Raw genomic sequence first — 26,075 nt, forward strand, 5'->3', positions numbered from 1 at the left:
CCAACTGAATGAGATCCACAAACCAGGGACGCCATGGCCACTCTGGAGCCACCAGGACCACTGGGCCGAGATGTTCCTCTATGTGCCGCAGAACCTGACCAATGGAGGGCCAAGGAGGAAAGGCATACAGGAGAATCCCTATTGGCCACTTATATCCAGTCCTACCGACCCAACTTCTTTCTTGCGACTGAAGAACAGAGTAGTCTTTGAGTTGGCTTAGGTCACCATGAGGTCCAGCTGGGGGGAAACCCCCCCCCCATCCCCCATCTGGCACAGATAAGATTCCAAGCCTCCTGGAACAGCTCCCTCTCCCTGGGGACTAGCTGTTGACGGCTGAGGAAGTCCGCTTGTATGTTGTCTACACCCGCTACGTGAGAGGCTGTGATTCCTTCCAGATGACACTCGGCCCAAACAAACAGGAGATGAGCCTCCCGTGCTACGGGCAGGCTCTTGGTTCTTCCCTGGCGGTTGAGGTAAGCCACCGTGGTGGCGTTGTATGAGAAGACACAAACCATTCTCCCCTGCACCAGAGGCTGAAATGTTACCAATGCCCTGCAGATAGATCTCGTTTCGAGGCGATTGATGGACCAGGACCATTCCATCAAGGACCAGGTACCCTCAGCCGCATGACCCAGGCACACCACTTCCCAGCCTTGGAGGTTTGTGTCCGTCGACATGATCACCCAATCCGGGACTTCGAGGGGCATTCCCTTCTGTAAGTTGGTCTCTGACAACCACTACTCCAGGCTGAACCTGGCCTGCTTCGACAATGGTAATGGCAGCTGGTACTGCTCCAACACCGGGTTCCATCAAGACAGTAGCGCTCTCTGCAATGGCCGCATGAGCGAAGACCCACGGTACTAACTCCAACGTCGACGCCATGGAGCCCAGGATCTGCAGATAGTCCCAAACTCTGGGGAGCTGAAGATGAAGGAGGTGAAGCACTTGCTGCTGTAACTTGTACATCCTATCCTTTGTGAGGAACACCTTGCCCAGCAGTGTTGAACCGAGCTCCCAAGTATTCCAGGGCCTGCAATGGGGTCAGATGACTTTTTGCTCCATTGATCACCCAGCCTAGAGACTAGAGGAACTGCGTCACCCGGTGGACCGCACGCAAGCAGTCCTCCTCTGACTGCTCAAATCAGCCAATCATCAAGATACAGGTGGACCAACACCCTCTCCTTTCAGAGGGCCGCTGCCACTACCACCATCACCTTGGTAAAGGTGCAGAGCCATAGCCAAGCCAAAGGGAAGAGCCCGGAACTGAAAATGTTGACCCAGAACCTTGAAAACGCAAGAACTTCTGATGATCGATGCGGATTGGAATGTGGAGGTATGCCTCGGTGAGGTCCAATGAGGCGAGAAATTCTTTGTGGACAGCCATGATGACAGTTGAGAGTCTCCATCCGAAAGCATGGGTCCCTCAATCTCAAATTCACCTGCTGCAGGTCCAGAATGGGGCAGAAAGTACCCTCTTTCTTTGAAACCACAAAATAAATGGAATACCTTCCTCTTCGCCGCTCGTCCAGAAGGAGACTGGGACAATCGCTTCCAGACCTAGCAATCTTTGTAGTGTCCTTTACCACAGCATGCTTGTTGCAGGAAATGCAGCACGACTCCAGGAAGGTGTCCTTGAGAGGGAGAGAAAAGTCTTAAGGCGTAGCCGTCCTTTATCAACTCCAGTACCCACTGATCAGAGGTAATCTTGGCCCACTCCTTGTAAAACTAAGACAACCTGCTCCCGGACCACTATGCATGAGGAGTGGGCCGGCCTGATTTCATTGGGCAGGTTTACCAGTCCTAGCCCCCTGGCTGGAGCCGCCTCTTGCAGATCTGGTGGAACCTCGAAAGGACTGTTGATGAGCTGTGGGCTGACTGGAACTGGAGGAGGGGGCACCCCTCCCAGACCTGAATCTCCAGGAATCCCAAAAACAAGTCTCCGGAGGGAAGGACTTTTTGAAAGGCCTCTTATCCTCTGGCAGCTTGTTGCCCTTTGTTTCTTCCAGAGACTTCCATAAACTAGTCCAGATCCTCTCTGAATAGCAGCTTCCCCTGAAAGGGAAGGTTACATAACAGACTTGGAGGAGGCGTCCGCCGTCCAATTCCGAAGCCACAGCAGTCGCCTAGCTTCTACCGATGAAGCCATACTCCGTGCTGTGGTACGCACCAAATCGTACAAGGCATCTGCCAAATAAGCAACCTCTGCCTCCAGGCGGGCCGCTTGGGAAGAGGACATGACCCCAGAGGAAGTCGGGTCCTAAGGTTTTTGAATCCAGCACAAACATGCATGCTGCATCATGCTCGCACAGACCGCCGCTCGAAGACTCAAAGACCAGACCTCAGACAAATGCTTAAGATGAAGTTCCAGTTTGCGGTCCTGCACATCCTTAAGAGCCGTGGCCCCTGCCACTTGGATGGTAGTCTTCTTAGTGACCGCTGATACCGTTGCATCCACCTTAGGAGTCTTAAGGCGCTCCAATGTTCATCGAACACCAGATACAGCTTTGTCTTAGCCCGGCCAACCTTAAAGCCTGCCTCCAGAGTCCCATTCCCAACTAATAAGCTTTTGGATTTTCTTCAGTATAGGAAAAGCACTGGGTGGACTCTGGAGACCATCTAGGATCGGGTTAAAACCCTCGCTGTCGGACTCTTCCTGAGTGAGCTTCACCCCCAACTCAAGGACCTGAGGGATAAGGGGTTGCAACTCTTCCTTCTTAAACAGACGAATCACATGTGGATTGTCCCCTTCCGATCCAGGCTCCACCTGAATCTGATTGTCCCCTCCAGTATCCAGATTTGGGGAGAGGGTCTCATCCGGGTCTGTAGTAGCATCCCCCGGGGGGGTGAGGGAACCTCCTCCCCTTGTGGGTCATCCGAGCCTTCAAGTTCCCCATGGGCTATGGTTGCGTGCGAGATCCGAGAGTCTGTACGCAAGTTGGGGCGTTTCGGAACCCCTCAACTTCTCTCCTGGGGTCTGTGCTTCACCAATTTCCTGGCCAAGGCGGCCTCATGCATGAGGAGTACAAACTCGGGTGGAAAATCACCCGGACCCGTTTCATCGTCAGTGGGATCCGACTCCACATCCCCCATGTCTTCCTGAACCAGTTCCCACATCATAGGAGAGAGCAGGGGAGTTTCCTCCTGTGACTCCTTTCTGGCAGGTATAGCTGAGGCCACAGGAGACATGCCCCTGGATCCAGCCCCTGAAGCTGCCCCATGCGCAGCCTTCTTGGGTTTTAGCCCCTTAGAGGACCCCTCCCCTCCCGCAGCACAAGTAGTGCACAAGGAGAGGGAATCCAGGTAGGCAGACCACACACCTTACAGGACTCAACTAGAGGCTTTTTCCGCCATTCTCCAAACACTGTGCGGTCCCCTAGGGATCCCCCTCCCCCAGGCAGTAAAGAGTACTGCCAAGATCGCGGGAAAAGCGCGTTTATAAAAATGACACGCACGCCGAGAATAACTGCACTGCTAAGCAGACGCGCCTGAAGGCAGACAGCAGGGAAACAAAATTGTTGAGATTACTTACCTGATAATCTCCTTTTCCTTAGTGTATGCAGATGGACTCAGAACGAATGGGTATAGTATGCTCGTGCTAGCAGTTGGAGACGGATCTGACGTCAGCACGGGTATATATACCCCCACAGGAAGCGTAGCAACTTAGTAATCTTCCTTGCAAAAGCTGTAGCTGACCGATCGATTAATAAACAGGATTACCCCTGACCGATTGATAGTAGCTGGAGACCGCCAGTGTTCTCAACCGGAAGGCGTCGACACCCGGCAGGGTGGCTGGCCTATTATAAGAAAACATGGCTTACCGTGAGTCGGTGAATCCCCATGTATGCCGGCAGCCGGGCGGGATGCTGAGTCCATCTGCATACACTAAGGAAAACAAGATTATCAGGTAAGTAATCTCTACATTTCCTAGCGTGTAGCAGATGGACTCAAAACAAATGGGATGTACAAAAGCTACTCCCAGACTGGGCGGGAGGCTGCCCGAGGACAGTTTAGGATTGCCCTCGCAAATGCTGTGTCCTCCCTGGCCTGGACGTCCAGACGGTAGAATCTGGAGAAGGTAGGGAGGGAGGACCATGTCGCCGCTTTACATATCTCTGCAGGCGACAGCAGCTTAGCTTCTGCCCAAGAGGCCAATTGTGCTCTGGTAGAATGAGCCTTGACCTGAAGGGCGGTGGTTTTCCCGCCTCTATGTAGGCTGCCTTAACTTCTTTAATCCAGCGGGCGATGGTTGGCCGTGAGGCCGCTTCCCCTTACTTCTTCCCGTCTTTCGTACTGCTTCTGACATTTCCAGGTATCTGGACAGCAGTCTGCCGATATCGAGATGGCGTAGCATTCGACCTTCCTCCGACTTCTTCAAACCTTCCGTGGTAGGCAAGGATATGGTTTGGTTGAGGTGAAAGTGAGAGACCACCTTGGGTAAAAAGGATGGCACTGTGCGAAGATGGATAGCCTCTGGAGTGATTCTGAGAAATGGATCACGACAGGATAGCGCTTGTAGCTCTGAGATGCGGCGTGCGGAACACACAGCCAGCAAGAACACCATCTTCAAGGTTAACAAACGGAGGGACAGGCCTCGAAGGGGCCTGAAGGCTGATCCCGCCAAAAATTCCAATACTAGGTTGAGATTCCACAAGGGCACTGGCCACTTCAGTGGCGGGCGAATGTGCTTGACTCCTTTCAGGAAATGTTAGAATTTGGAAACACGCTCAGCGAGCGTGAGGTAGCTCCAAACTGCTTTGGAGACGGAAATTACTGAATTGCTACACTTCCTGTGGGGGTATATGTACCCGTGCTGACGTCAGATCCGTCTCCAACTGCTAGCACGAGCACACTATACCCATTTGTTTTGAGTCCATCTGCTACACGCTAGGAAATGGCTGCTATGCTTAAAATAGCTCGGCATCGCCCAGCAGTCACGTGTAGGGAGTTCCTACCCAGCCAGGAAGGCACCTCACCAGAAGCTGCCTGCTCTCCCCTCCAGTACATGAAGGACTGCTGGGTTCAGCTCTGCCGAGCAGACTGAATCACCCGAGAGAGCCGCTGACCTCAGGAAGCCTAGGGAACTTTTTTTTTTTTAACTTAATAAAACTATCTGAAACAAAAAAAACTTCCCCAAAGAGGATACTTCCCTGAACCAGCGGCCACTTGGAGGGAGGCTTTGGGACCACTGAGGGAGCAAGTCCACTGGCTATCAGGGGTCCCAGGACACTCAGGCTAGCATAGCCAGGGGTATCCAACCCCCCATTCGCCTGGCTCTACCCAAGGGATGGCCCCAAGACAGAACCTGGCACCTCAGGGAGCAAACTACTCCAGAGAAACTCAGCCAAGAGCTGCAAGTGTGCACCACCACCATCTGCTGGAGACAAATACTGAGGAGCTACAGGTGGCACGCTTGGTGGGAGTGCATAACCCACTGGTCTGGACTGATCTGGGTATATCCAGGAATGAAGAGATATGTTCATATAATTTTGTGTTAGATAATCATGCTGCTGCATTCTGGACTAATTGAAGTGGCTGTATTGTGGATTGAGGGAGTCCTTCATAAAGGGAATTGCAGTAGTCAATGCTTGTCAATACCAATGACTAAAGAACTGTTCAGAATGCAGATGGGTATTTTAGTAAATGGAGTTTATAAAATGAAGATTTTACGATGGTTATATGACTTTGCATGTGTAATTTGTATCTAGTATAACACCAAGACTGCAAATATTATTCAATATTTTGTGTTATCAAATGTAAAAGTTTTGGGAATTTCTTCAAATTGAGGGTGACCTAAAATCATTTGTTTTGATACGTTTAGACAGTTTGCGTGATAATCATGTTTTAATTGAGGCATATATAGATAAAAACATTTTTCTAAAATAAACATTGTCTGCAAAATTAAACCTAGACTTTCAAAAGATATATTTTATTTATAAAAAAGTAAATACAATTTCCAGTATATTTTCATCCTCAAACTGACAACCAAATTAGACAGATGTGTGCTAAGAGTGGATGCCTCTTGGCAGCACAGGAAGAAAAAAATGTTTTGAGACCACTGAGCAACTTTTACAAGTGATACTGCTGTATTCCTGCCAAGTTCAGGTGATAGAAAGCCTTCACAAATAGGGCTCCTGAACCATATTCAGAAGTAGGGCAAGTATAGTTTCTGCACATCCAAAAAGCAAGCACCAAAAAAAATTTTTTTTTCTCGTTCCTGTAATACCACAGATCAGTCCAGACAAGTGGGTTTTGCATCCCTACCAGCAGATCGAGGCAAAGAACAAAAACTTTCAAGGCACTGCTACATAACCAGAGTGCCACCTGCAGTCCCTCAGTATTGACCTGTACCCAAGCCAAGATCCTTACTTTCAACAAACTCAACCTGACTCCCCATCTAGAGAGCAGAGAACTAAAGTTGGAGTCCCCCTTAACTGGACCCCATAAAAGTCTTCCCTATCTAAAATCAATGAAAGTTCTGCATTATTAGCAACCAGAAGCAAGAAAAGGTCTTTCGAAAGGAGAAGGGCTTCTGGACTGATTTGTTGTATTCCAGGAGTGAAAATTAGCAGGTAAGAACCAGAGCTGCTCCAACGTCTCATGTCCAACACCAATTTCCAGGTTTGCAACTCTTTCATCTGCTGGAGACAGATAACACTGCAGGGGGCACTCTGTTATATAGCAGTGCCTCAAAGTTTTTGTTCTCTGCCTCTATCTGCTGGTAGGGATGCAAAACTCACTTGTCTGGACTGATCTGGGTATGTTAGGGGGGAAAAAAAAAAGTTTAAGCCAAAAATATTGCTTTTTTAAAAGTCTGATTCTAATCCTATAAGGTTTTGGTATTCATAGTGCTGAGTCAGTCCGGAGGGTGGCTACCAAAATGGTCTGTTGTAGTAAAGCATATGGCAACAAAAACCTAAAAATGTATACCTTGGAGGAAAGGCAGGATAAGGGAGACAAGACAGATATTTAAATACCGTACCTCCAGGTTTCCATGCAGAGAAGGCAAGCCTCAAAGGAAAGGGATCTACAATGAGGAGTCATGGGGTGAGGGTGAAAGGGGATAGACTCAAAAATAATCTAAGGAAATATTCTTTATAGAGAGGGTAGTGAATGCATGGAACAGCCTCCCTGTGCTGGAGACGTGGGCAGTATCTGAATTAAAGCAAGCACTGTAAGGACTGTAAAGCTGAATAGTATGGATGGGCAGGCTAGATAAGCCGTAGAAGTCTTTCTGCCCTCATGTTTCTTTGTTTCAGTATCTGAGTCTGAAAAATGTTTCAGGGACTTGGTCACCAGGGGCAGAAGCAGCAGAAATACCTGGAAAATATTTCATCCTTGGCATGCCCACATCCTCCACACCACTCAAGAGTTGCCCTCTCTCAAGAACATTTTTACTATTAGTCTTGGGGGGGGGGGGGGGTTCCCCCCCACCCAAACATGTTTTTTTGCTGCCTCCATTTAAAATTTCTTCAGGTCAGCTAAGTGAGGCCTTTTAAGACTAAACTGAATAGGGCTGCAGGCAATCTTCACTCCCCTCTCAACCAGAGGATAGGTGCCACTAAACTCTCTGTAGGATCCCTCCTGATCATCTCTCTTCTCCTCCATAGCCCCATGAAGAAGAGCTTCAATGGTTTCTGCCTCCAGAGGGGGCTGGAAGAGACACTCAGCCAGTTTCCCCACCAATGAAATGTTTATGCACGGATCCATTCTCGGGATATTTTCATAGACTGCTTGTTGGTAAGCCTTCAAACCTTCCCTACCTGCTGCAGAGGCCTGGCCTTCCAGGCCACAAAGCTGAAGATGCAGCCATTTCGGCATGATGGAAAAAAACAAAAACCCAGTACAGTTATCAGCCTTCAGCCCTGCCTGAGGAAGGGTAGCCAAGCAAGCTGTAGATCCGTTTAGCTTTTTTGGGCATCTTACGTGGAGAAAATAGCCTGTGTCATTTACTTTGTAGGGCCTTTTCCCCAGCTAGAAACCCCCAAAAACAGCCTACTACCTCAACTTGACCCTGCAACAAGTGACAAACTGGCTGTTATTCAGCACTATTAGTGCCCGCTGTCTGAAAAGGGGACGAGTCATCACAAGGCTTGAAAGGGACAACCCACTGCTAGCAGTAAACTTAAAAATCTGGCTGTGTGATTTCACCCCAAATAGATTAAGAAAAAGAAAAGTAATTGGAAAAGTTTTATAAATTCTCATTTTGTTACAGTTTTATAAACAATTACTTATAAAAACATCGTCCAGTGATAGCTCTAGCTGGAATTCCAATGTGTGTTCACTTAGTCCTACCACTGGTCATTCACAATTTGTCCAAATTCACAATACAAAAAAATCCATTTGCATCAATGGAGTTTGCACACCTGTTGCGCTATCCTTAGAACAGGATAGTAACGATGCACCAAGATCTAAAACCGCTGCTCTCAAACGAGGACATAACTGGTTTATTGTCCATCTACTCATAGCAATTAAGGAAAACTGCCATGAATTGTCTGTGTCTGTTGGACAACGGTGGTTCGTGTCAACTTGAGGAATCTCAGATTTAACTGAGTAAAGTGTCCACAGCTGGCTACTCTGAAGGGTCCTCAGCTATTTTCTGCTTCTTTTTTTTCTTCTTCTTCTTCACGCTTTCAGTAACCTGTAAGGAAGGAGACATCAGCATAGTGAAGCTACACCCAAACAGATTCTGCCTTGCATAGAAATACAACAGCTGCAGAGCAAAATGTCACACCTCACTTTCACCTGCTCCCAAGCCCATCTTGTCAAATGTCACCTTCAGGTTCCATATCTGGAGGAGATCTGGAGTGAAAGTTGCCACTGGAGGCCTGAATTTTCCAACAATATCCAAATCTGTTCTCTATGGATTTGGAATCTACCACAGACCCTGAACTGAGGCTGGGAGTGGGAGGAGGAGGAAGCACAGCAAAGTTATTCCAGCCTGTAAATGTTAGGGCACTACCACATACCTCTTCTATCACTTCCACCTCTTCCTCAGGCGCTTCTCTGGCCCTTTTCTCTTTTTTCTTCTTTTTCTTTTCTTTCTTGCTCTGCTCCTCTGACTTTGGAGTGGCAGAGGTGGACGCTACCTCATCACTTTCACTTTCATTTTCCCTCTTCCTCTGTCATGAGAGAAGAGAAAAAAATAAGAGTAAGTTGCTGGCTTTCTGACACAGGACATCACAAAAATGAAATGTGGTGTAGCTCTAGCAGTGGTTTATACTTTTCACACTGTACTTGTTATTGAACATAAGATTTGCCACACAGTCATAGCAAAGCTACATGAAGCCCAGTATCCTGTCTCCAAAAGTGACTAATCCAGATCACAAGCACATGACAGGATGACAAACGGTTGACAGATTCTATGCTGGTTATCCCAGAGACAAACAGTGGATTTCCCCAAGTCCACCTTAATAGTTTATGGACTTAAGAACATAAGAACAAATTGCCATCCTGGGTCAGACCAAGGGTCCATCAAGCCCAGCGTCCTGTTTCCAAAAGTGGCCAAACCAGGTCACAAGAACCTGGCAATTACCCAAAGACCAAGAAGAGCCTATGGTATGCCTTTCAGTTATTTTTTTTCTCTGGTTCCAACTGCTGGACAGGGGACACAACCCGCTGTCTGGACTGATCCGGGTACGTACAGGGAAAGCAAAAATGACCTGCTCCAAGTATCCTTTCAAATGCAGACACAGCTTCTTAAAAACTAAGCCGCAAGCCTAGAGTGATTTGCCTGATCCAAAATAATGGGCACCTGTCGCAGCAACCCCTGAAGATAAGCCAATCAGAAGGGACTGTCTACTGCAAGATGAACCAGACCCGCAAATCAGATAGCGTACGTAATCACCTTTCCTGGATGTTAGTCTATGCGGTGCAATATACATCCTATGAGAGGCCACAGGGGAAACATACAACAGGAGCCTTATCAACCAAGATAGGACCAGAGTGTAAGAAAATTATTCCTTACCTGCTAATTTTCGTTCCTGTAGTACCACGGATCAGTCCAGACAGTGGGTTATGTCCCCAGTCCAGCAGATGGAGTCAGAACAAACTTCAGAGGGCGGACCCTTATACACCAGTGCACCCTCTGGAAAAACCTCAGTATATAGAGAATATCCAAGCATGAACACAAAACAGATCTGGAAAGAAAACAACTACCCAACTAACATGGTAGATAGTAATGCAAACCAGTTGTACAAACTGGTAAAGAAACTTGCAAAATGAACTATGATTCCAGTCTGACTTGGAAAGAACAGAGCAGTAAGTGAAGAACATTAGAGCAGGGATAGCCAACACCCCCCCATCCTCCAAAACTTTAGGGAGGGCGTCTGGACTGATCCGTGGTACTACAGGAACGAAAATTAGCACGTAAGGAATAATTTTCTTTTCCCTGTACGTACCCGGATCAGTCCAGACAGTGGGATGTACCAAAGCTTCCCTACTTAGGGTGGGCCCCGTATAGCCCTGCCCAAATGACTCGATCGCCAAAAGAGCCAAAAACCGGCAGTTGAAGGTTCAACCGGTAGTGCCTAGCAAAAGTGTGTAATGAACTCCAGGTTGCCGCTCGGCATATTTCCTGAGAAGAGACAGAGCCACTTTCCGCCCAGGAAGCCGCCTGAGCCCGGAGAGAATGGGCTTTGATGCCCGCCGACGGCTGCTTACCTGATCCCAGGTAAGCTGCTACTATAGCTTCTTTCAACCAGCGGGCAATCGTGGTTTTCGATGCCTTGCATCCCTTCTGAGGTCCATCCCAGAGAACAAACAGATGATCGGACAAACGGAAATCATTTGTAAGTTCTAGATAGCGAATTAGAATCCGCTTGACATCCAATTTACGCAGCTCTCTGGCCTCAGAGTCCGCGAAAGATGAAAGTTCCACCGTCTGATTCACATGAAAGGCGGAAACCACTTTGGGAAGAAAAGATGGAACCGTACGCAAAGAAACTCTCGAGTCCGAAAAACGCAAATATGGCTCCCGGCAGGAGAGGGCCTGCAGCTCTGAAATCCGACGGGCGGAACAGATAGCTACGAGAAACACCGTCTTAAGAGTGAGGTCCTTGAGAGTAGCGGATCGCATGGGCTCAAAGGGGGCGCCCCCTAAGTTCCGGAGCACCAAGTTGAGGTTCCAGGAAGGAAACTGAGCCCGAACCGGTGGATGCAGGTGCTTCTTGCCCTTGAGGAAACGGACGCTATCCGGGTGTGCAGACAGAGAAACTCCCTCATGACGGTGTAGTAGGGATCCAAGGGCTGCTACCTGAACTCAAAGAATTGTAGGCCAATCCCTTCTCCAGCCCCTGCTGTAGGAAAGACAGGATCTGAGCCACAGAAGCAGAACGAGTAGGTGTTTCCCTCGAAGAACACCAGGATTCAAAGACCTTCCAGACCCGAACATAGGCCACAGACAGAGGTCTTCCTTGCCCGGAGGAGGGTGGAAACCATGGCCTCCGGGTAGCCCCGCTTTCTCAGGCGGCGCCTTTCAAAAGCCAAGCCGCAAGACAGAAGCGATCTGCCTGGTCGAAAAATACAGGCCCCTGGTGCAGCAGCCGTGGGAGATGGCTCAGCCGAAGATGTCAGTCCTCTGCGAGATTGACCAAGTCCGCAAACCAAGGCCGACGAGGCCATTCCGGAGCTACCAGTATCACTGGGCCCCGATGAACTGCTATCCTGCAAAGAACCTTCCCGACCAATGGATAAGTGATACCTGAATGCGGAGCAAGCTATAGGCCAGACCCTTAAACAATCCTTGCTGCAAAAAGGCTAAGATATCCGCACCCAGGGGATCCAATCGCCATTGTAGACATGACAACTCAAAACTCTCTCTGGACCTTGACATACGCCAAGGACATAGAGGACCTCAGAGCCTGGAGGAACGTGGAAATAACATTCCAAATAACCTTTCAGGCACAATCGCCACCTCTCAAAAACCAAGCATCTAGTCAGAAGTGATCCTCCTGATCCGAAAATATAGGACCCTGTTCAAGCAAGCCTGGCAAGTGGTCTAACCTGAGGGGTCCCACTACTGCGAGATGTACCAGATCCGCGACCCACGGTTGCCGCAGCCACCCTGATACCACCGGACGACAGACGAGTGGCCTGGGAGGGAACACGTACAGTAGGATCCACGTCGGCCAAGGGCACACAAAGCATCCAGACACACTGCACCAACCTCTCCTCTGCGACTGAAAAGCCTCACTGACTTTGTATTGGCACGCATCGCCATGAGATCCAGCTAGGGAACACCCCACCGGGCACAGATGTGAACCCAAGCTTCCCTTGGACAACTCCCATTCACTCGGACCCAGCTGCTGTCTGCTGAGGAAATCTGCTTGCACATTGTCCGTACCTGCGACGCGAGAAACCACTAATTTCTCAAAATGGCTTTCCACCCAAACAACTGTTGAGCTTCCAAAGCCACAGCGTGACTCTTCGTCCCTCCTTGCTGATAGATGCATGCCACTGTCGTCGCATTGTCCGAGAACACACAAACCATCCACCCCCTTAATCCAGGGAAGGAAGACTTCCATGACCCAACAGACCACCCTTGTTTCCAGGCGACTGATGGACCAGGATGTCTCCACTGTGGACAAAAGCCCTTGGAATATGTTGTTGGAGTATTGCCCATCTGGACCAGAACACTTTCTATGACTGGCTCCTGTGTGCGAAGGCCCACAGAACCAAATCCCACGTGGAAGCCATGAACTCTAGGACCCGAAAAGAGCCCCAACGTTGACACCTGTGCCTGAGACTTTGACAACCTAACCGAGGTCAGGAACACCCTGCCCTTCTGGGTATCAAAAAAAATGCCTCCAGAAAACTCTGACTGGGTCGGCACTAAGTGACTCTTCATCACATCTATCACCCAACCCAGCGACCGTAAGGTGATTATAACTTGCAGGAGAAACTGAACGCACTCCTCCTGCATCTTCGCTCAAGAGCTAATTCACCCGAAATGGCTGAACCAAAATTCCTTCACGCCGAAAGGTTGCCAACACCACCTTATGCAGGTTCTTGAGACCTCGGCCAAGCAGATGGGAAGAGCCTGGAACTGTAAATGCTATCCCAGCACCATGAACCAAAGAAACTTCTGACTGTCCTTCCAAATCAGAAAATGGAGATATGCCTCTGACAGCAGGACATGAAGAGACACACTCCGAAGTGTAGTCATCTCTTATCACCTCCATAACCTCTTGATCTGTCATGATCTTGATCCATTCCTTGTAAGAAGGTGGTCAATTGCTCTCCGACAGTCCCCATGGAGAAGGGGACCAGACTGGCCTCATTGTGACACCTCATTCCCTCCAGCCTCTTTACCGGAATTATTGCAGCCAGGCCTACGTGCCCTCTGAAAGGACTGCTGCCTTCTCGAGCCTTCCAAGGAAAAAACCATTCCTGTTGGGATGGCAACTCCTTGCATCCGACACTAGAGCGAGGTGGAACACTTCTCTTGCCAGTCTTCCTATCCTCTGGCATCTACAGTGCTGCGACCTGCACCCTTCCAGGGTGTCACTGCAGAATTCATATTCCTGGCAGAGACCTAGGAAACTATACAGCGCATCTGCCACATAGACCACCCTGCTTTTCAGGTGGGCTGCATGCCTAGAATCGGCTGAAGAAAAATGTCGTTCTCCTACACCTTCTGCACCCACGATAAGCTGGCTGGTTGCATCTAGATATTACACATAGCTGCTGGAAAACTGAAGGCCACATCCTTGAACATCTTCAATTTCTGGTCTGAAGCATCCTTAAATGCTGCTGACCCTCCTTACAGGAAACAGAAGAATTCTTGTCCACATTCAGCAGCCTCAGGAGCTCCAAGCTCTCCTCTAGCTAAGGATAAAACTTCATCATTGCCTTCCCGAATATCAAACTCCCAGAGTACCAGTTTCCTCATCACTACAGTCATAGGAAAAAACATCTCCGGGGAATCCCGCAGCCCATCCAGGACCAGGTCCCCCTTTCATTGTCTGATTCCTCTGTTCACCCAGAACCTGAGGGATCTCTTCTGTCCAGAACAAGCAAGCCCCTCTAGAGGCATCCTTTTCCCACCACCGGGGTCTCCTCTGGATCCGACAGAGGTCCTATCCGCATCAGGAATACCATTCTTCAGATGGACCCTGGACCCCCATCCCCCAAGATACTCCCCAAGCACCTTGAGAAGCATCAGAATCCAAGAAGGTCCCTTCAACATCACCTAAACACCCCCCCTCCCTCCGAGGACTAGACTGCATAAATAGTAGCCCAACCACCCTGTGGGCACTTCCGATAGGCACTAGCCTTGTGTACCAGTGGCAGTTATTCTTCCTGCACCCTGCCTGGCCAAAAAAATGCCAAATGCAGGAGCAGGGCAAAGTCCATAGAGAAGGTCTCAGACTTACTGGTGACCACCAGCTACCATGCCCTCAGACTTCCGAAAAACTCCGAACCAGTGGGGATAAGGGAACCTCTGGTCTCCCCTGACTCATTTGGTCTTTTACCACGTGGAAATAACCTGGCTACTGCTGACTCCGCAGCCACAAAGGCCACCTTCACCCCTGGAGAGGCCATCGGGGAAGAGTGCAGCTAAATTAAGGCACAAATGCCTTCCACATAGGACCAACAGGATGTTTTCCAGAGTCCGCAGCCAGCGTTGGGCTTTCGTGCACTTCACATATGGATGCCACTCAGACATCACATTGCCTCACTGAGTCCTCCCGGACCCAGGGCAAACTGCGGCTGCCTTAAGGCATGAACAACTTACCCCGCAAGCCAGACAAGATGTTTGCAGCGATCCGCAGTCAGCAACACACTCCTGCACACCCCTCACATGCGTGCTGCCCAAATATGCCTCAGCGAGCCCTCTTAGACCCGGCACGGAGTGCGGCTGCAATAAGGCATGAGTGCCTTTCCCCGCAGGCCTGACAGGAAGTTTGCTGCGGCCCACATAGGAAAATTGGTTCTTACCTGCTAATTTTCGTTAGTACCATGGATCAGTCCAGAACCTGGGTTATGTCACCAATCCAGCAGAGGGAGGCAGAGAAAACACTGCAGGTGGGGCACCAGGGTATACGTCAGAGTCATTAGAATGTTTTCTCTTCCTCCCTCTGCTGGATTGGTGACATAACCCAGGGTCTGGACTGATCCAGGTACGTACAGGGAACATGCTTTTCGCACACTCCACACACGTACACCAAACAGACCTCCCAGCGCCCCACTGACTCCTCCCAGACCCTGGGCCCATGACCACAGGCAGCGGGCACACAGTTTCAGCTCCCGACGACCTGGGAGCCCTCTTGACCTCTGCTGATCCCGCGGAGGTTCTCACCTCCACAAACAGCATGGGGGAGCAAGATTCAAGTCTCGCCGACCAGAGCCTGCAGGCCCCGTCTGCCGTCATTTGTGATTTTAGCGGATTCCCTAAGGTGGGAACCGAATGCGGCTCGAGCATGCGATCTGATTGGCATGCGGGGAAAACAAACGTCAGGCCGCACCTGTGGCTGAACATGCAGCTCTGCACCGCCACCCTGTCTGAGCGGCGCGCAGGAAATCCTGAGGCTGCACCCGCGGCAGAGACGTTGCACCCCGCCACACTGGCCCAAGCAACACCTAAAAAAAAAATCCCTCGGGCAAAAGGGAAAGCCAGCAAGTTTCCACTCCGGGGAAAAACAGCAAGCTCCTCTGCTTCCCCTTTCTGCCGTCCCCGGCAGCACTAGCTGCCAAAACGCCATGGCCATCAAGCCAACAGTCTCCCGATCAAGATTCTCTCTCTCTCTTTTTTTCAATACTCCCCTTTTTTATTTTAAACAACTGAAAAACAACAAAACGTTTACTTCTCTGATCCAAAGACTCTGGCTTGTAGGAAGAGACATCAGAGGGCAAGAGGGAGCCAGTCCCTTGGCTATCAAGGCCTCCGGAAACAGCAGGCGAACACAGCCAGATGTTCCTAACCCCACAGACACAATGCTCAATGCGACGGATGGTCCACAAAAGGTACCTAGCCCCTCGGGGAGCACGAACTCAAACTTCACCAATCAAATTTTTTTTTTTTTTTTTTTTTTTTTTAAATCAGACTGCAGGTTTGCACCTTTACCATCTGCTGGAGACAGAAATACTGAGGGTCTGCAGGTGGCACACTGATATATAGCAGTGCCTCAAGGTTTTTCTTTCTGCCTCCATCTGTTGGTAGGATTGCAAAACCCACTTGCCTGGACTGATCTGCATATGAACAGGAACATTCTATTTACTTTGTCTGTGCCACACACACTGAGCAGATGATATATCCACCTAGATTCCTTTCCCGAGTGGCAACTCCTAATGTGGAACCTTGCATTGGGTAGTACATCAGATAATCTGTACGCAATGTCTGCAATCAGCAGCAGCACCACCAGCTGTGCTGCACAGGCGCAGACCTTACAAGTCATTTTGCAGACTGACTCCCTCTAGAGCCACAAGGTAACAGGCTAGAAAGGGATAACTGCCTGCAGAATTTGTCTAGTGTACCTTTTGCTCCCCCCCTCCAAACACCAATTTTCCATTTCAAAAAGGTCCAAGGGACAGAGTGGAGACAAATTCTAAGCAGATACATATTGTACGCCTCTGCCTTGGTAATCCCTGTGTCTACACACTAGACAATTTCAAGAAACTGAACATTCTAGGGTGTACAACATACCTTTGGCATCTTCTCTGCTGGTGCAGCGGCTTCCTTCTTGGAAACACTAGAAGAAAAACAAAAAACAAAACATGCTCACCAAGTGATCCAGACTAACAGGCAAGTGAAACCAATCTAAAGGCCTGCATTATTCACCATAATCCCATAAAACTCAGAATGCCTCCCTCTCCCTCTCCCACTCCAAATTCAAACTCTTGTTATACCTACCTGCTGGTTAGGTGTCTGAATGAAAAGTACAATCAAAATAACTTTCCAATTGCTGTGGTTTTTTATGTCTACTTTATCAAGAAAAAGAAAATTATTACTTACCTGCTAATTTTCGTTCCTGTAGTACCATGGATCAGTCCAGACCGTGGGTTATGTCCCCAATCCAGCAGATGGAGTCAGCCCAAAACTTCGAGGGGGCGTCACCATAAGTACTACTACCCCCTCTGCAGGAGTTCAGTATCGAGAATATCAAAGCCCGAGTAATCAGAAACCCCCTGAATTGGATCAAGTTAAAACAAGACGGCAATAATGAGCCGCTGAATTTAAAACAGAGAAACTGTACCATCCCACCAACGGATGGGAGGTCACAACTCGTGACGATCCCCAAGGAAAGAACAATCACAAATAGTGAAACGGGGAACACGTGAGAGAAGATAGTAAGAGAAGACAAGAAGACACTACTGTATAACAGCTGAGTCAAGTCAGACCCCAAGACAGCCGAGCAGGAGTAGAACCCAAAAGCGGTGGGCGTCTGGACTGATCCATGGTACTACAGGAACGAAAATTAGCAGGTAAGTAATAATTTTCTTTTCCCTGTACGTACCTGGATCAGTCCAGACCGTGGGATGTACCCAAGCTTCCCTAACCCGGGTGGGATTCTGCGAGGCCTGCTCGTAGAACCTGTTCGCCAAAGTGTCCATGGACAGACGAGGCGAGGTGTAGTCTGTAGTGTCTCGAGAACGTGTGTAACGATTTCCAGGTGGCCGCTCTACAGATTTCCTGCGAAGACACCGATCGGCTCTCCGCCCAGGAGGCCGCCTGAGAGCGTGTAGAATGCGCCACAATACCGGGTGGAGGAGTCCGCCCCGTCCCGATGTAGGAGGCGGCAATGCCGGCCTTCAGCCATCGGGCAATCATAGTCTTCGAGGCCTGGGATCCCTTCCGGGGACCAGACCAAAGGACGAAGAGATGGTCAGAAGTCCGAAAGTCATTCGTGGCCTCCAGGTAGATCCGCAGAGTGCGCTTGACGTCGAGGAGACGAAGAGTCCGTGGCTCAGACGAGGAGAAGGAGGGCAGTTCCACCGTCTGATTCACATGGAAGGCGGACACCACCTTCGGGAGGAAGGAGGGCACAGTCCGAAGTGAAACGCCCGAATCGGTGAACCGTAGATAAGGCTCTCGACAGGACAGAGCCTGCAGTTCCGAAATACGCCGAGCGGAACATATGGCCACCAGGAACACCGTCTTGAGAGTGAGGTCCTTGATCGTCGCACTCCTCAGTGGTTCGAACGGAGGTCCGGACATGGAACGTAGGACCAAATTGAGGCTCCAAGAGGGACAAGGATCCCGCAATGGAGGCCGCAAGTGCTTGACGCCCTTGAGAAAACGGAGGATGTCCGGATGGTGTAACAAAGATCCCCCTCCCCGCAGGAGGGAGCCAAGGGCGGCCACTTGAACCCTAAGGGAGTTGTAAGCGAGCCCCTTTTCCACTCCCGCCTGTAGGAACTGGAGGATCTGCGGGACAGACGCCTCCGTGGGTCTTGTGTTCCGGTCGGTACACCACAGTTCGAACACCTTCCAGACCCGCACGTAGGCCACCGACGTCGAAGTCTTCCGAGACCGCAGCAGAGTTGACACTACCGCCTCTGGGTACCCTCGTCGGCGGAGGCGGCGCCTCTCAAAAGCCAGGCCGCAAGACAGAAGAGTTCTGCCTGGTCGAAAAATACCGGTCCCTGGTGTAGGAGGCGGGGAAGATGTCCCAGCCGGATGGGTCCATCGATTACCAGGTGGAGGAGATCCGCAAACCAAGGTCGTCTTGGCCACTCTGGTGCGACGAAGATCACCGTCCCCTGATGAACTTCTATTCGTCGGAGTACTCTTCCCACCAGCGGCCACGGTGGGAACGCATATAGGAGCAGATTGGCCGGCCACGGGAGCGCGAGAGCATCTACGCCCTCCGCTCCCCTTTCTCTCCGGCGACTGAAGAAGCGAGGCGCCTTGGTGTTCTGTGCGGACGCCATGAGATCCAGGTGGGGGGAGCCCCACCGCCGGACGAGTAGTTGCATGGCCGTGTCGGAGAGCGACCACTCTCCGGGGTCCAGGAGCTGGCGACTGAGGAAGTCGGCCTGGACGTTGTCCACGCCTGCGATGTGTGAGGCCGCGAGGCGGCGCAGATTCCGTTCCGCCCACTGCATCAGCATCGCTGCCTCTAGCGCGACCTGCGGACTGCGAGTGCCGCCCTGACGGTTGATGTAAGCCACCGTGGTCGCGTTGTCCAATAAGATTCTGACTTCCTGATTCCGAAGGAGTGGCAGGAAATGGAGGAGCGCCAATCTGACCGCTCTGGTCTCCAGGCGATTGATGGACCACTTCGATTCCTCCGCGGACCACGTCCCCTGCGTGGCGCTTCGGTCGCAGACGGCTCCCCAGCCGACGAGGCTGGCGTCGGTGGTCACCACCACCCAATTTGGTAGGTCGAGGGACACGCCGCGAGCCAGATTCCCCGGTACCATCCACCAGTTCAGGCTGTTCCTGGCGAACTGGGGCAGCGGAAGAATCACCTGGTAGTCCTGCGAGAGCGGTTTCCAACGGGACAGGAGAGCTCTTTGTAGAGGACGGAGGTGCGCAAAAGCCCAAGGAACCATGTCGATGGTGGAGCCCATCACCCCCAGGAGCTGAAGATAGTCCCAGGAGGTGGGAGCTGGTAATGCAGAGAATCGCTGTATATGTTCCCGTAGGGCGTGCGCCTTGTCCTGCCGTAGGAAAACCGCTCCCAGTCGGGTGTCGAAGGTCGCCCCCAAGAAATCCAAGCGCTGCGAGGGCACGAGGGAACTCTTGGAGAAGTTCACCACCCATCCTAGGGACTGCAGAAACTCTATCACCCTGGCCACCGCCGCCTGTCCATGTCGAAAGGACTTCGCTCGGATGAGCCAATCGTCCAGATAAGGATGAACTAGAATCCCCTCCTTCCGGAGGGCAGCCGCCACCACTATCATGATCTTGGTAAAGGTGCGCGGGGCCGTTGCCAATCCGAACGGAAGAGCCACAAACTGGAAATGCTGATCCAGGATCTTGAACCGTAGTAGGCAATGATGCTCCTGGCGAATGGGAATGTGAAGGTAGGCCTCCGTCAGGTCCAAGGAGGCCAGAAACTCCCCTCGATGAACCGCCGCGATCACCGAACGTAGCGTTTCCATGCGGAACCGGGCCACCCGAAGGGATCTGTTGACTTCCTTCAGGTCCAGGATGGGGCGGAAGGAACCGTCTTTCTTCGGTACGACGAAGTAGATGGAATAATGGCCCGAGCCCACCTCTCCGGAGGGTACGGGCGTAATGGCACCTATTTCCCACAATCTGTCCAGGGTCAGCTGCACCGCCCGTCGCTTGATGGCCGACCCGCAGGGAGAAAAGATGAACCGTCCCTTCGGAGGGCGGGCAAATTCCAACGCGTAGCCGTGTCCTATGGTGTCCAGAACCCACTGATCCGAGGTGATCCGTGCCCACTCCTCGTAAAAGAATGCCAGCCGTCCCCCGATCTTGGGAACGGCGGAGTGGGCGAGCTGAACATCATTGAGAGGATTTGGGCAAGGGCTGTCCCGCCGTGGGCGCGGCCCGAGCTGGGCGGCGCCCTCGAAAGGAACGGGACCATGGCTGAGCCCTGGAGGGAGGGGGCCGGGAGACCGCCGGCCTGTAACTCCTGTAGCGTCTTTGCGCCCTCGCTCTGGTCCGGGAGGACGGGAACGACCTGGTAGAGCGATATCTGTCTTCCGGCAGGCGATGGACCGCGTTTTCCCCCAGCGACTTGATGATCTGGTCCAGCTCCTCTCCGAACAGGAACTTACCCCTGAAGGGCAGGGAACCCAGGCTCGACTTGGAGGACGTGTCCGCTGCCCAGTTGCGGAGCCAGAGGAGTCGGCGCGCCGCCACTACCGAGGCCATGGAGCGTGCAAGGATTCTGAATAGATCGTAGGAGGCATCGGCCCCGTATGCCACTGCGGCTTCAAGCCGATCCGCCTGGGCGGCCTCCCCGGGAGGCAGCACCTGGGAAGTGAGCAGTAGCTGTACCCAGAGAAGGCTGGCTCGCTGGGCAAGAGAGCTAAACATCGCTGCCCGCAGTCCCACTGCGGAGACCTCGAAGACCCGCTTGAGGAATACTTCCAACTTGCGATCCTGCGTATCCCGCAGCGCCGCTCCACCCGTCACCGGAATGGTCGTCCTTTTCGTGACCGCCGTCACCGCGGAGTCCACCCTGGGTACCTTGATGAGATCCAGAAAATCTTCCGGCAGCGGGTACAGCCTCTCCATGGCTCTGCTGCCCTTTAGCGCAGCTTCCGGGGAATCCCATTCCCGAGTGAGAAGTTGCAGGAACGACTCGTGGATGGGAAAAGCCCGCGCCCGCGGACGAAGAGCCGCCAGGACCTGGTCCCCCTTCTTCGAAGAAGTGACGACCGAGGGCGCGACTGGAGCTGGCGGGTCCGGCGGGGGATCGAGATCCAACCCCTGAATGATTTGTGGGATTAGGTCATCCAGCTCTTCCCGCTGGAATAGTCGCAGCGTGCGTGGATCCTCTCCCTCCGAGGTCGACTCCCCTTGTCCCGAACCGGCGGGGTCCGATCCTGGGGAGACTGGGTCCGAGCCAGCCCCCCCCGAGCCCACAGGAAGCCGGACGTTTGCGGGGAGCTGTGGGGCCCCCACGCCCCCCGGAGGGGGGGGGGCCGAGGAGAGGGACGAAGGGCGCGGTAGTTTGGGCGGCGGAGGCCCCGTGGGAGCTGCCAGCTCCTGCAGGTACGCTGTGTGCATCAGACGAATAAACTCTGGGGAGAACCCCGGCCTACTCGGGGGAATCTCCGTGGGGGAAAAACCCGGGGGGCCCTGCTCCTGTGAGTCCAGCTCCGGATCTTCCTCCGGAAGCAGGTTCGGGGGAGAATCCCCTGAAGCCTCCCCATCCCCCAGCGCTGTCCGATCTTCCTCGCGTCGCAGCGCGTGCAAAATGGCCGCCGTTCCCGCCAAGAATGGGGGAGGGGCCGGCCCACGGCGCCCGGGCAAAGCTGACAATGGAAACCGAGTGCGGGGCCCGGACGTGCCTTCCCCCCCTGGGAGGCACCTGACACAGATGCCCTCCCTGGAGATGCGCGAGCCGGGCTCGCCGCAGGCCGAGCAACGCGACGGCCGCGGCATATCCGGCGTTCAGAGGAACCACCCCCGGCTACTAAAGTCCCTCGGTGAGTCTCCGGGCGGGAGGGGGGGGGGGGGCCGCGAGACGGTGCGCCGCTGCGGGGGGGCCCGGACGGCCTGCACAACCCGCGGAGAAAACAAGCGGCGCCGCGGGGGGGCCTGTCCTGGCCTCGCAACCCGCTGAAGACGAGCACCCTGCTCCCTGCAGCCCACGAGGAGCGCACAAGATGGCCGCGGGAGCGAGGAAAATTGCTGGTAGGCCGGTCACACCGGCAGTCGTAATTCAGCTAGCTGAAAATAAAAACTACAGCCCAGCAAAGCAAGAAAAACAACTTACCCCAGCAAGAACACAGGCCGTGCTGAGGAAACAAAGGAGACAGAGAGCCAGCACAAGGAAGGAGCCCCGCCTCCCCAATTAATCAATTAGTTAGTTTTTTTTTAAATAAAGCACAACTTGATCCAAGACAAGACAGAGAAGAAAAATTCCAACTAAGGGAAAAAAAACAGAATAGGTTACAGGAAATCGGGAGCAAGCCCAGAATTCCCCTACTCGCATCTGCTGGAGTCAGAAGATACTGAACTCCTGCAGAGGGGGTAGTAGTACTTATGGTGACGCCCCCTCGAAGTTTTGGGCTGACTCCATCTGCTGGATTGGGGACATAACCCACGGTCTGGACTGATCCAGGTACGTACAGGGAACATCCACCTTTGATTAATATTTATTTATATTCTAGGGTTAAGCAACAGAAGATGCCTGAAATTGTGAAACCTTCATATACTGAACCCTTTTGTTGGTGCTTGTGAAGCTTTTACAACAGCTCCCCCATCATGAGTCACCAGTCCTTGTTAATGCAATAAAAAGCGTCAATGACATACCTATCCTAGTCAGTTTGTCCGATGTACATTTCGGGGATTAGATAAAGTGATCATAGGATAAGCAGTTAAAAAAAAAAAAAAGTACTGTTTAGAGAATGATTATAATGGGGGCCCACTGTAAAAGCTACTATAGTATATGCAATGGGTTCTTTAGTCCTAAAATATATATTTGTCAAAGGTGGAATTTTCTTCAGAGTGAATGAAAATTATTACATAGATCATGACATATATAAAATGGCAATTAAGGAAAAACCATCTCTGCTCACTACTATTGTTAGGTGGTTAAAGCAGCATGCTGAGAACCAAGGAAGCTTAGGTTCAAATCCCACTTCTACTACAGATACTCTGTTCTTGTACAAATATTACCCGCCAGGTACAAAACTTTCTTAGGCAGGGAAGGCACTGTACCTGAACTGCAGGAAAAGAGGTAAATGACAACATTTGGAGTGAGAATGCACAAGCAGGATCCTAAATCTGAACAGCAATCCAACTCTATCATTACTGCAATCCGCTGCAACACTTCCTCACCAACCTGCCAGCTTGGTGTTCACCAACCCCAACACCAGCCTCATTATATAACAGCAAAGAGCGAGAAATTATGCACGGGCTGCACTGCAAGCTTTGGGACACAGAGCAAGCTCCTGTTTCAGAGTCAATTGTGGTGGCTCATCACTGTAGGATGCTGCATACAGAGAGGTGCCCTATCTACATTTAATATTTTTTATTCGGATTTTCATAGCTGATTCGCCACTTCAAGGCGCTCTCTGTACCTGTAATCCACATAATCCTTCTTCCACGATTCGGGCGTGCTCTCATTGGGTTTGCCACGCTTATCCAGCAGACCTGCCTGGATCATCATCTTTTTTTGGCTGGCCTAGAAAGCAAAGGCAAAAGTAGGTCACGGGATGTGTGTATTTTTGAAATACTAAAATATTAAGAAGACTGTTTCCCAAAGAAATACATTTAAAAAAAAAAAAAGTTGTTTCCACTTACTGCAAATTCCGAGCCCTCCCAACCATCCCTTCTACCTAGAGGCACACCTTAGGGCCCAGGCCCCACTTGCGAGGATATGTGTCCCGTTCCATGATCACTCTCTTGATTTTTGCCACTATACCATGGTCACAGGTGGAAATGACAGCCGTTGTCATCAGAGCAATAGCTGTGAATATAGGAGAAGAAACTGATCACTTAACCGAACCGAAAGGTACACTGAAATGCAGTGAAAGCTGTAAACCACTTCAAATTTGGAGCATGGAAAAGGAAAGGTAGCCATTATGAAAGTTCAGTGTTCCATATCTCAGATCTATGTTATGTTTTCAGCATAAGGGAAGCATAACCAGAATTATACATTACTATCAATGCACAGACAAATCCACAGACCATCTTGTCCCTACATCCTTAACCTGGAAAGTTACTGCTGTACTTGCCTGTAGGAAAATTGGTTCTTACCTGCTAATTTTTGTTCCTGTAGTATCCCAGATCATTCCAGACTCCTGGGTTTTGCCTCCCTGCCAGCAGATGGAGAAGGTTTCACCGACACTGGACATAACCCAGTGTGCCACCTGCAGTCCCTCAGTATTGATCTGTACCCAAGCCAAGATGACAGCAACCATAAATTTCTAAGCCAACTCCCTCCCCTCCAAAAAGCCAAAAGAAGGTGAAGTTGCCCCAAAAGACAATGGAAAACTCATTTCCCAAATTTTACATAAGCAATCGGCATTGAAAACCTCCAACAACTCCGTACTATATACAAAGCAACAATATAAGCGGCAAACTCCCTCCCCCCTGAGTAAACAGGCTGGACTCTGGACTCATCTGTGGTACTACAGGAACAGAAGTAGGCAGGTAAGAACCAAAGGAAAATTAGGACTTACCTGATAATTTTCATTCCTGTAGTACCAAGGATCAGTCCAGACTGCTGGGTTATGCCTCCCGTCCAGCAGATGGAGTCAGAGAGAAACTGAAAAGGCACCACTGATATACCCTGGTGCACCCCCTGCGATCCTCCAGTATAATCCATAACAAAGCAGTATGAAATTAGAAAACAATGGCAAATTCTGTGACTAGCTCAATATAAAGATGAAACGTATATGAACATGTGGAAAAAACGAGGAAACCATGAAAACAAGCAAGTGCCCGTAAAAAACGGAACCCGAAAAACAACAGTTGCGGGACTCTACACTCTTCACTGAAATGGGCGGGCGTCTGGACTGATCCTTAGTACTACAGGAATGAAAATTATCAGGTAAGTCCTAATTTTCCTTTCCCTGTACGTACCAGGATCAGTCCAGACTGCTGGGAAGTACCCAAGCTGCCCTAAACGGGGTGGGACCCTGACAGTCCCGCACGAAGCACACCACTGCCGAATGAGTCCACCGGAGCGCGCACATCCAAACGGTAATGTCTCGCAAAGGTGTGCAATGTCTTCCAAGTAGCCGCTCGGCAAATTTCCTGCGAGGAAATAAACCCACTCTCTGCCCACGACGCCGCCTGGGAGCGCAGAGAATGAGCCTTAAGACCCTCCGGAACGGCGCGACCTTGGGAAATGTAAGTAGACACAATCGCCTCTTTCAACCAGCGTGCGATCGTAGTTTTTGAAGCTTTATTTCCCTTCTTTGGACCACCCCACAAGACAAACAAACAGATGATCAGACAACCGAAAGGGGTTGGTAACGTCCAGGTACCGCAAGAGCGTCCTTCGAACATCCAACTTGCGAAGTTCCGGTTGCCGCGACGCCTCAGCCCCGTCCACCGCAAATGCCGGTAGGTCCACCGTCTGGTTGACGTGAAAGGCGGAAACTACCTTAGGCAAAAACGAAGGAACGGTACGTAGAGAAACCCCCGAATTAGAAATACGGAGAAAAGGTTCCCTACAAGACAACGCCTGAAGTTCCGAGATTCGGCGAGCTGAACAAATAGCGACGAGAAAAACAGTTTTGAGAGTGAGATCCTTGAGAGTAGCCCTTCGTAGAGGCTCAAACGGAGAAGTACAAAGACCCCGGAGAACCAAATTTAAACTCCAAGAAGGACAGATAGGTCGCACCGGGGGTCGCAAATGTTTAACTCCCTTTAAAAATCGTGCACCGTCCGGATGCATGGCAATGGAAACTCCGTCAAGTTTACCGCGGTAACAGCCTAAGGCCGCTACCTGCACACGCAGAGAATTATAGGATAA

At 51.1% G+C, this 26,075-nt stretch overlaps 1 protein-coding gene across 2 annotated transcripts in view; it reads right to left on the reverse strand.

The window, feature by feature from the left end:
* Positions 1 to 5,905: 5,905 nt before the first annotated feature.
* The window catches only part of DKC1 (dyskerin pseudouridine synthase 1), a 53,501-nt gene continuing 33,331 nt past the window's right edge, over positions 5,906 to 26,075 (reverse strand). For both annotated transcript variants that reach the window (XM_029607201.1, XM_029607200.1), the window contains exons 11-15: positions 23,941 to 24,059; positions 23,671 to 23,774; positions 16,643 to 16,688; positions 8,967 to 9,119; positions 5,906 to 8,638 (exon numbers count right to left, since the gene is read on the reverse strand). In XM_029607201.1, coding sequence (XP_029463061.1) covers positions 8,570 to 8,638; positions 8,967 to 9,119; positions 16,643 to 16,688; positions 23,671 to 23,774; positions 23,941 to 24,059 — 491 coding nt within the window. In that variant the 3' untranslated portion in view covers positions 5,906 to 8,569. The remainder of the gene's footprint in view (positions 8,639 to 8,966; positions 9,120 to 16,642; positions 16,689 to 23,670; positions 23,775 to 23,940; positions 24,060 to 26,075) is intronic.

The sequence above is a fragment of the Rhinatrema bivittatum genome, chromosome 6 (genome assembly GCF_901001135.1).
Source record: "Rhinatrema bivittatum chromosome 6, aRhiBiv1.1, whole genome shotgun sequence".
In the NCBI taxonomy this organism is placed as follows: Eukaryota; Metazoa; Chordata; class Amphibia; order Gymnophiona; family Rhinatrematidae; genus Rhinatrema; species Rhinatrema bivittatum.